This window comes from Ranitomeya variabilis, chromosome 2 (genome assembly GCF_051348905.1).
Source record: "Ranitomeya variabilis isolate aRanVar5 chromosome 2, aRanVar5.hap1, whole genome shotgun sequence".
Lineage (NCBI taxonomy): Eukaryota > Metazoa > Chordata > Amphibia > Anura > Dendrobatidae > Ranitomeya > Ranitomeya variabilis.
In genome coordinates this window covers 259,712,769-259,724,358 of record NC_135233.1, presented here as the reverse complement: position 1 = coordinate 259,724,358, position 11,590 = coordinate 259,712,769, and the positions used below count along the sequence as shown (strand labels likewise).

General features: G+C 44.5%; 1 protein-coding gene across 6 annotated transcripts in view; it reads right to left on the bottom strand.

Annotated features, from left to right (window-relative positions):
• Window positions 1-8,110: 8,110 nt before the first annotated feature.
• Window positions 8,111-11,590, bottom strand: part of OLFM1 (olfactomedin 1) — a 97,548-nt gene continuing 94,068 nt past the window's right edge. For all 6 annotated transcript variants that reach the window (XM_077284779.1, XM_077284780.1, XM_077284778.1 and 3 more), the window contains one exon: window positions 8,111-9,832. In XM_077284779.1, coding sequence (XP_077140894.1) covers window positions 9,158-9,832 — 675 coding nt within the window. In that variant the 3' untranslated portion in view covers window positions 8,111-9,157. The remainder of the gene's footprint in view (window positions 9,833-11,590) is intronic.

Genomic DNA, 11,590 nt, shown 5'->3' with positions numbered 1-11,590 from the left:
ACGGGAGCGCAAGGCGCCTAAGGGATACAATGGGGGTGCATATGAAGGCTACAACAATAAAAAAATAAAAATACTACGTCCAGTCCAGTCAAGTTATCCTGGTAACCAACTCAGTACCTGAATGAATGTGGCGATGTGTGCACAAAGCGCTGCAGGAGAGCGAGAAACTCGCAAGGGCAAGAGCGCTGTGAGAAAAAACAAAGGCAGAGAGTTACCAGGTGCAGGGAGATACTAGAGGAGGGGCAGGGCTAACACTGGAACCGGACCGAATGCCGCTGTACCTGAAAGCCACCGACGTCACGAACGCCGTGCTGCCTGGAAGGAGACGCTCCCGGGGCTGCTGGTGGAGGGTGGCACTTCCGGGTTTATGTGCGCGCCGCAATGTGTCACCTGACCCTAAGCGTCATCGGGTCACGTGACCGGAGGAGCCGCGCATGCGCAGAAGCCCGGCTTAGGGAACAGCCGGGCAGAACGCTAGAAGAAGTGGCATCTGAGCAAAGTGCCACGGGGGCGGGGCAGCTGCGTCTATGGGGATAGAGACTAAGTGCAGAAACGACCAGTGGGAGTATGGGATGAACCAGGGGTAGGGTAATGCGACCCTTGACAGTGGTGTAGGTGACCACAGCTGCAAGAACCTGCGAAGTGGTCACACCAGCACTATAGAGAACTCGTTAACACTCTATATGGTATTGGCAAAAAAAGTGCATACTATACCCTGTGAAGTGCTCAGTGCAAGGGGTGCAATTAGCGATTCTGTGAAGAGAGAGAACATAACAAAACAGTTAAAAACCAGATGTTATCATATAATACACAACCAATAAGGTGCTAATATCACCTCGGTAGATTATTACACATATACAATTTGTTACAAAAAAGCTGAGACGTCATAGTCCCTGTTTAATCCCTTTGGCTCTAAAGTCTGTAGTGTATAAATCCAGTATGCTTCCCTTCTTCGGAGCATACTGATACGGTTTTGGCCTCTTCTAGGGATGTCTACCTGTTCTAAGACCTGGAAACGGAGTTGGGAGATGTTATGGCTTTTTTCAGAAAAATGGTATGGAAGAGGTAGATGTGTTTTGTTGCATTGAATCGTGGATTTGTGTTGGGCCACCCTGTCTCTCACTGTCTGTGTGGTCTCCCCTACATATGCCAGCCCGCAAGGGCATTTGATAACATAGACTACATATGTCGACTCACAGGTAAAAAAAACTTTGATGGGGATGGCTTTGCCCGTTTGGGGGTGGGAGACTGATGGGCCCTTCTGGACGTTGCTGCACTGTAGGCAATTTAAGCAGGGGAATGTGCCTTGTCTCTGGGTCTGTAAGAAAGTTTGTTTAGGGACCGTAGTGCTTGAGCCAATATCCGCATTGACTAATCTATCCTTAATGTTCCTAGCTCGCTTAAAACATGACATGAAAGGCACTCTGAACTCTGGAATGTTGGGGTAGCTTTTTGTTAGGATGCCCCAATGTCTCCTGATGGTGGACTGTACAAGGCTCGAGAAGGGGTGAAACGTGGACACGAAGGGGATTCTCTTACGGCCATCCTTAGGTTTGCTGACAGCAATGTTCCGTTTGGCCTCCGTCAAAATCCCCTGAGGGTATCCCCTATTAGAGAACTTGTGTTCCATCTCACTAAGTCTGTTTTTTTTGACACTGTCGTCAGAGACAATTCTGTCAACCCTGTGAAATTGGGATTTGGGAATGGAGTTTTTGATGGAGGGTGGATGGCAACTAGTGAAATGTAAGAGGCCATTACGGTCCGTTGGTTTAGTAAACAAATCAATTGACAAAAGGCCCCCCTCTCTTTGTAGATAAGGGTATCTAAAAAACTGATTCTGGACATGTCATGTTGCATGGAAAAGCCGAGTTCGCGCCAAATACTGTTGATGTGTTGGTCAAACGCCATTAGTGACTCAAAGGGCCCGTCCCAAATGCAGAAAATGTCATCGATATACCTCCGCCAAACCCGGCAGTGGGCTGTGAACAATGGGTGGTTGTATACATAATCATTCTCAAAGGCCGCCATATATGCTATAGCGTAAGGGGGCGCTACGTTCGCGCCCATTGCTGTGCCTTGTAGCTGGGCGTAAAAGGTGTCCTGGAACATGAAGTAATTTTCTTTAAGTACCAAACCCAGCAGGTCGGCACAGAAATGTCGGATTTTGATGTTGATTTTGTTGTCAATCAAGAGTCTGTCAGCAGCTGCTAAACCTTTTTTATGAATGATTGACGTGTAAAGGCTATTCACGTCCCACGTGATGAGGAGGGAGGAGGGAGATATGGGACCCAGGGATTTAATAACTTGAATAAATTCAGTGGTGTCCAGAAGGAAAGAGCGAGTGGTTTTGACAAGTGGCGTAAGGATTTTTTCTAGCACTATCGATAATGGTGAGAGGACCGAGTCAGTTAGGGAGACAATGGGCCGGCCAGGAGGTTTGATTAATCTTTTATGTATCTTGGGAAGAACATAAAATATGGGGGTGATGGGGTCCTTTTTGATGAGGACTGTTCAGTTTATATCCCCAAATAAGCAGAGGATGGGCCTTACTTACAGACAGCTGGACGACTGAACTGTTATTTTGTTTTTATTGTACATATAGCACTCTTTTTTTATGGATTGAGGGTGGCTGGGGGGTCCTACATCATCAGTTATGGACTCCAGAGGTATCTAGAACTATCGCTGCACTTGATGGATTTAACCACAAATGAGCGGGAATCAACTCTGGGACTGTTGCACCTTCAATGGGATATTCCAGATTCCCCCTAATTCAAGAATGTATTATGTTGTGTTTTATGGTGTAGCTGCTTTTATTGTGTCGCAGGTCCTGCATGGCTGAGGACAGTCGTCATTAAAGGAGGGGTGACTGTAAAAGAGTGGAGAAGATGTCGACACCCACTTTGAAGATAAGAAGTGGAAGTGTAGCCAGTCCTGAGGGTCATAGAAGGAGTAGATAGTGAGGCTGGGAAATATGTTCTCCTATGGGGAATTGAAGATTCAGTGGCGCAGCAATGATCATATGGCCCACATCAAATGGACTTTGAGAATACTTGTGAGGAGCCATAATGATGCACCTCAGCCCATGAGGTCCTCACACAAAAGATAGAGGGTCCCAAAGTGATTTGCTGGTCTACTGTAACATGCAACAGAAGTAATATTCCGCCATGTGTAACCGTGAAGTTCCAGTCTCTGGAGTGTGCAGAAGATGTGTTGTTTATGTGTTGTGCCTGCTAACTAATGTATATACTTCTCATCAGCTTGCTAAGAAAAGTTTATTTTTTGGACTTTGGTCTCTCTCATTCATCTGTACTTCATTGAGTCCAGGCCTGCTATGTCAAAAGGGAGCATGCGGTCTGCTGTCACAAAGGTAAAAGTACACACAGTCAGCCAGGATGCCCACTTTCCTGTTGTGTTGCGGGGCACGGATGGAAACCTTGGCCACCCCGCCCTTTACATTGGCACATTGCAGCTGGTTATCGGGTCTCACAAAGACCAAAACCTCATACAGATTGGAAAGCAACGAAGGCCAGATTAGAGCCTGACTGGCTAAAGGTGCATATATTGTCACTTGCTGGTTAGAGAAATGGCTGCCGTTGCCCTACCCATGGAACATCATCCTGATTTACACAGATATGTCTGCAACGAGAATAATTTAAATTCATATCCATCTCCAAAATAGATCTCCTTGGACCTCTGTCCAGCCCGATGAGGAATGAATGGAGGAGTTGGGTACTGGTCTGGGTATAGTTGGGTCCTGCACCCATCAGACATTTATGGCGTATCTGTGCTGTGATGGAATAACCCTTTAATGTTCTCTTAATGTGAATAGTTGGTTGGATGTAGCACTACAGGCAAGCTGTTATTCTTGGTATATGGGAAAATTGGGTAACACCCCTTAAGTCTTAGCCTTGGCCTATATAGAATCACCAGCCAATATGGTCTAGAATAGTCGAACGAGGGCACTCTGTGCTTTTCCAGCTCTGTTGGGATTATTGGGGGTTAGGGCTGCACCGGCTCTGAGCCTAAGATTCCTGACACCTAGAATAATGCCAATATTATATATGCCCGGAGGGGCCCTTCTGCGGATTCTGTACTGTGCCCCAGAAACTGACACCTCCGTCTCGGTCAGTTTTGAATATTCTAGAAATATTCTGTAATACTTCGCAATACTTCGCATAGCTCGGACTGTGAAGAAATCATCATCTTGTTAAATAAGAAGAGGCAGTCGCGGATCTGCTCCCTGTATGATGATCTGGTTGGCTAGGACACACAATACACACCAGGGAGAGATCTCATTATATCGACCCTGTCCCACAATGGCTCCGCCAACCCTTCTAGAGGTGATTTGTAGATATCAGGGGTAAGGAGTTGTAACATTTTGGAAATGTTAATTGCCCGCTGGCAGAGTGTTTGTGCTGGCCTTTGTGCGCTGTTTTCCAGGTTCAGCCACATTGAGCAGGTAATTAGTCTGTAGCAATTTATTCTTTCATTGTGCCTAGATGACAGATCGCTTCTAGCTGTGAAATAAGGGTCATCAGCGGATGGCGAGCGCCAGCTAATCTGCACAACCATTGTGTCTTAATCACTTTCTCGCCGACAGTTTGTGCAACGCGTTTCTGGTAATGATTTTGTTTATTCAGCCCCTGAAATCTGTCTCTGATTTAATGGGTTATGTGGGTCAGGTTCACACAGATCAATATACACTGCAAAGTCCGACCAAGAAATACTGATGGTAATGGTAATCAATAAGGCTGGCAGGTCAGGTCTGGTCCAAAATATCTAATTGCTTAGTGACCTGCTGAAAAAGGTGCTCTTATCACAGTGATTTATGGAGGGACGGAGATGGAGTCCCTATCATGAACATTGCAGGGATAATACGGCACCAAAAAGGGGAGTATGCAGATCGAGTCTTGCATCATAGACTGGGAGTTACATTGAGTAAGGAGTAGTTTGACAGCAGCACAAAGTATTTTAGGAGAGGAGGGTGTTGATGGTTTAAGGTCATAGTCCAAGAGGTAAAAGGGTTTCCATCTTTTTGACAACTTTTATTGATGGGCTCGGATAAAATGTGAATGCTGCAGCTGATCCGCTCATGTAACGCCCCCTCCAAATATTGATGCAAGGAACTGGTGGTAGATGCAGTGCTAAGAATGGAGGATAATATTGAGAATAGTAGTACAATGACAGTGGAGGAGGATAGTAGTGCAATCATTGTGGATGATGAGGATAGTAGTACAATGACTTTGGATGATGAAGACAATGAATGTGGATAATGAGTACAGTAGTATAATGACTAGATGATGAGGATAGTAGAACAATAAATGTGGATGATGATACAATGACTGGATGATGAGGATAGAAGTACAGCCACTGGATGATGAGGATAGTAGTACAATAACTGGATGATGAGCATACAATAACTGGATGATGAGAACAGTAATACAATGACTGACAAGGATAGTAGTACGACTGATGATGAGGATAGTAGTACAGTCACTGGATAATGAAGATAGAACAATAATTAGATAATGAGGATACAATGACTGGATGATGAAGACAGTAGTATAATGACTGTGGATGATGAGGATAGTATAACAATACATGTGGATGATGAGGATAGTAGTACAATTAGTACAATGACTAGATGATGAGGATACAATGACTGTGAATGATGAGGACAGTACTATAATGACTGGATGATGAGTGTTGTAGTACAGTGACTGTGGTTGATGAGGATAGTAGTACAATGACTGGTTTCCTAATGTATTCGGTATTGTCTCTGCGGCTGCACAGCCTCCCCGTTGAGATCCATTATTTCTGGACGTGTTTCCAGTCCAGCATTTTTTTCCTGTTCCACTTTACTGAAAGAAAATCTCTCCTGGGATTCACAGGCCGCTGCTATTTTTAGAGAACCATGGGAAGCCTATGGATAACACATCCACAATGACATTTTGCATCTGACCTTTCCATCGTCAGAGCTGCTTTGTGGAGCTGTTTTTGGGGACAGTGCGACACATTAAAAAAAGCAAGTATTTCTCTTCTGTGGCCCTCTGAGGCAATGAGGTTGCGTGGAATGATGGCACTTCCCCTGTCCTGCTAGAGGTGGTCAGAGGCGGGGGACACAGGCGAGGCGCCTTCCCCTATTGCATCTGTGGGTGACATTGTGTAACTTTGGAGAGTTGCAGTATATGAAGTAACTGGGATGTGATATTCGCGGTCATACAGCCCTCTATATAGTAAGCCCCGCCACCCAAAAAGGTGCAAATGTCCTTATATGACTACAGCCTAAATGATTAATAATGTCATCGAAGACAGCGGAATTATTACCTGTGTGAGCGGCGCTAGGCTAGGCTGTATGTTATATGCTGGGAGAAGCCGGTGATGGGTACCAGACTGTGGCATCACTATGTATAAGCTCACGTTGCAGACATAAATATATATACTGCGCAGTGTGCACTTTTTCTGGATGCCAGTGAATGGAATATCACCGACTGCCCTGCTAATGGGAATAGTAACGCTGCCCACTGGTCAGATTGGTTTTTTTCTAGTGAATGGGAAGTGTACAGATGTGGTTTGTGACGAGAGCCAAGTGTGAAAGCGATTGTATAGAGCAGAATGGTTTATACTTTTATGGGAAAGGTTGGGTACAACTTATAAGCTCTTGCTCATTCTAAGCTTTGGGGTCCAAGAGGTGGTATAGTCATATAGGGGCAGCTGTCAATCACGGCTAGGACCACTCATTGGACTCCTGACACCACACTGAGTAGTAATTTATAGGACTGGATTATCTGGGCCCAGGTACATTGTGCCCCCCATCCGCGCTCTTGGAAAGCTTTCCTGGAGAACATTCAGGTGTAATATCGCCTCCAGTTCCTATTGTCCTACATGGATGACATCAGAGTGTGGAGGAGAAATGTCAGACTGCCATCAGGATATTGTGGAGCCGTTAATTGCAGCTTTCATCCGACTTTGCTCTTTGTCAGCTGGCATTTGCCTTTAAGGGCCCGAATGTCCAAACCCAGCGGGTGGTCTCCAACTGGGTACGTCTTGAAAGCGTCACGGCCCGTGGTCTGCTCCAGTAATGAGGGGGACATTCTACGGCTGGAAGAAAATACAATGAGGGCTTAGATCTGGACGGGGGCAGGGAGCGCAGCACCGCTCCAAGTGTGATGCTGGTCCAGAAGGGACACGTTGGATTGGTGATTTCTCTTTATTCAGAGGAGATTGCGGCTCTGCAGGCGCCTGCGGCAATCATGTGACAAACGTGTGCATCTGTGTGTGCTCTCTGACCGCGTGAACGGTCGTCTAGGAAACGATTGATTGAAATGTCTAACAAGTAGTGGTGTCAGATGACCATGGCCCCGAGTTGTCATCTGACAGGTCGTTTTTTTTTAAGCCAATTTTCTCTTTTGTGTTGTTTTTGTTGCAAATGTTTGCTTACTCTTCAAAATGGTGCACGAGTTTCATGCATTTTGCATTAAGTCAAAAGTGGTCTTTTTGTCTTTCACCTTTTTTTCTTGTGACATTTTAACGCAAAAGTTGCTCATTTTCACAAAACGGTGCAAAAGTTGTGCCAACATTTCCGACGTATATAAGAATCGCTCCACGGTTGAGAAAAGGGAGGAAGCGGGTCACAAATAATGAAACAGATGAAAACATCTGGAACAACTCAACCCTGTTCACAATGATGAACTAAAAAAAAAATTACAGGTACCGCATATGAAAAAGACTTAAAAAAAAGGGGGCAATTGTGAAGATGAATATAGAGTAAAACATTAAGAGCTCAACATAAAACAGACACAAAAGCAATAACTAACTGGACCCTATGTCCTGACACTAAGATCACTTTATCTCATGGTTCAATTTATGTTGCTACCATTGTATCCAATCTATAGATTTGAGAACATTGTGGCGGTAACAATTGGGGCTGCAACATGGTAACAATCAGGCCCGTGGTACAGTAACAGGTAACAACCGGGACTGCAGCAGAGTAACACCATGCTGAACTCAGAGATGATGATGCAGTCGGTAACCAATCCTAGAAGTCCTGTCCGGGACCCCCACCACAGTAGTGACCCGTCGGGGCACAACGTCCAATATAAAGCAGGCGCAGGGTCTAATATCTCTTTTTATTGTTCTTTACATAGTTGTGGATCATACAAATCGCTTTGTCCTGTATCTTGTGGTTCGGTGTTTTCTCATGAAAGGTGGAGTAATAATAATAATAATACAGTCATTATAAAACAAAACCCCGGCGTGTCCCCCGACATGTACTGGATGTGGGAGGAAGGATCTACCCCATCATGTTCCTATGAACGGATGTAATCTCTACCAAGCATTTCCTCAGGTTAAAGCGTGACTGAGAACGACCTGCTCTACTCGCACATATCCCTATGTATAGATTATATGTCATAAATATTTTTCTTCATTTTTCTTTTATAATTTTTACAGAAACGAAATTCATTGCTGTTAATAAATCCAAACTACTTCAAACTGAACGACATTCATCGCGTGAACAGACAAATACAGCGGAATACTTCAGAACGACAGACATTATACATGATACATAAGTTTAAACAATATGGACAATCTACTGATATTGCCGCAATACCGACCGCAATCCACTGCGATTAGGAGAGAGCTTCTCTACTACGAATACTCGTGGAGCCGCGGCCCCTTCATATATATCTCTATAGATCCTGGATAGATTTATTCATCTTTCTCTAACAATACATCCTTCACCAATGGCGACGCTCAAGCCGCGGTTAGTTCGATCTCTGCAATGATAGAAAGTCTCTGCTCTCCACATAGTAACGACTTGAACCCGACAGCGCCTCTGTAGAGCATTGTCCATCGTAGCAAACAGTCACTGCCTTGTATAGAAGGTTTTGTCTTAGATCGAGTGCAGCAGATTATTTGTGATCTCCGTCATCTTTGTGGTATTAAAATGTAACGTTTCCCAGGATTCTGTTCACGTTTCAGGGGAATCATAAGATCCGGTCGGAACGTATAGAAGGAAGGTTCAGTTTTGGCAGCCATTTTTTTTCTATATCTTGAGTTCTTTTCACCCTAGTGGTTTTCTTTTTGTGTTTGATTTTTTTTATTCTTTTTTTTTTTTTCTTTTTTTGGTCAGTTCATTCATGGGCAGCAAATTTGGCTACAACTCGTCGGACCTGATAACATGAAACAGGGTGACATTGTAGAGGACCTGGTGTCCATTATTCCAGGCATACAGAGCACGATCCTTGGGATTGTAGTCCAACATGGAGATGTGGGAATATCTGTTTTGGAACGGGATGTCAATGTATTCATAGTTGGACGTGTTGGTCTGGTAAGCGTAGTGCACTTTGGTTCCTCCAGAATATCCATTGGTGACATAGAGAGTGCCGCAGATCATGAAGGCCTCGCCAGCGCTTCTCTTGGGGTAACCTGTATTCCAAGTCTTCAATATCTGCAGTGTATTGGGGTCCAGTTTGCTGATCACAATGTTCCCAGCATTTTGATTTGTGGCATAAACCACCCATAGCCCATTTTCATCCACCATAATGTCTATGTCCGACTGGCCCCCCCATGCATAGTGGTAGACATTGGTGTAACCAGCTGAGTCTAAGCTACGAGTCTTCAGGATTGTCTCTGACTTCAAGTCAAATCTGATGATGATGTGACTTTGGAATTTATTGAAATATATGGATCCGTTATATACAACCTGACCAGTCCCAGACCAAGGGTGGGGGAGGCGGTGAGAGGTAAAGTTGTCGCTGTTCATAAAGTCCTCCATAGACTTGTACTCCCTTACAAAACGGTTATTGTGATATCCATCCATGTACCAGACCTGCTGGGCCAAAGAACAAACATGTTAAAGTATTAATTATTTACAGCAGCACAGAGTATCTCAGGAGAGGAGTGGGATAATAAGCCATCCTATGTACACATGTGAAAACTAAGTAAGGCCGGGGCTGACTAGTGGCATGTAGTCACATTCTGAGGGCACGGACTGCATTAAATAGTGGAATAAGCAGGGTCCACAGAGTATTTCAGGAGATATATACTAGTGTAGTAGGTGGCCACAGACTGGGAATGAATGAAGGAGTAGGCTCTACAGCAGTACCGATTATTTCAGGGAGGTGTGTATTCATTGCGGCATTGATGTTTCAAGCAAGTCCCTAAAAGCACTGCGAGATCTAGGATCCTTTTAATGGTAAGGAGTAACATCGGATAAATGATCTTAGATCCATCTTCATATTCACTGATGACAGAGATCTTCAAAGGCCCCCCATGGTTTCTCCAAATTTTTCCATTCAGTGTCTGCGTGAATACGCCCCTGCAGCGACAGACGGTGAGGCTCATGCACCCACCGGCTACCGCATTTACATATGACATTTCCAACAAAAATCTCATAAAAAGAATTTCCCCTCGGCACCTTTACCTACAAGCCAGTGAGATTTCAGACCAGAGGGTGCCCACTTACATCTAGATGCCCCGTGCCTATTTCCACCTCATCTCCTCTCTGTTCACATGGCCGGCATTGCCGAGCTCACCACATACCAGTAACTGAGGTGGCATCTCATACTGCAGGAAAGATGCAACTGGTGGCCCAGGGGACTAGTGCCCACTACACTGGGAGATTGCCATACAGAAGCAATCACCATACATCTAGAGGAGGGAGCTGCTTTCCAATAAAGACCACATTGGCACCAATTTTCATCTTGTAATAGTAACACCTAGTATGAGAGGCACTAGTAGAACTAGTTACAGCTGAAACTAGAAGTTTACATACACTATATGAAAAGACACACATGCATGTTTTTCTCAGTATCTGAAATGAAATCAGAATAAACCTTTCCCATTTTAGGTCAATAAGGATTACCATATTTAGTAATACTTGCCAAATACCAGAATAATGAGAAAGTGTTTTAAGGCATTTTTATTACTTACTGCAAAGTCGAAAGTTTACATACACTAAGAATACTATTTCTTTAAACAATTCTGGACTGCCCATATGATGATGTCATGTGTTTGGAAGCTTCTGATAGATGTTGCCAAAAAACCTGAGTAAGGCTGGTTTCACACTTGCGTTTTGATCTGCAGCGTTTTTAAAAAAAACGCATGTGGTGAAAAAACGCATGTAAACGTGGCAAAACGCCGCGTTTTTTAGATGCATGCGTTTTTGCATGCAGAAAAAAAGCGGCGTTTTGCGGCGTTTACATGCGTTTTTTCCTGCGTTTGCGTTTTTTAAACGCATGCTGAGAAGTGTGTGACAGCTGCCAATCATCAAAATCAACTAGAAAACCCACTAAAAACAGAAATAGCTAGGGTTAGGGTTAGGATCCCTAGTAACCCTAGGGATCCTAACCCTAACCCTACCCCTACCCCTAACCCTAGGGATCCTAACCCTAACCCTAGGGATCCTAACCCTAACCCTAGGGATCCTAACCCTAACCCTAAGGTTTAGGATCGTAACCCTAACCCTAAGGGTTAGGGTTAGGATCCCTAGGGTTACTAGGGATCCTAACCTTAGGGTTAGGGTTAGGATCCCCAGTAACCCTAGGGTTAGGGTTAGGGTTTTCTTGTGTTTAGGGTTAGGGTTTTC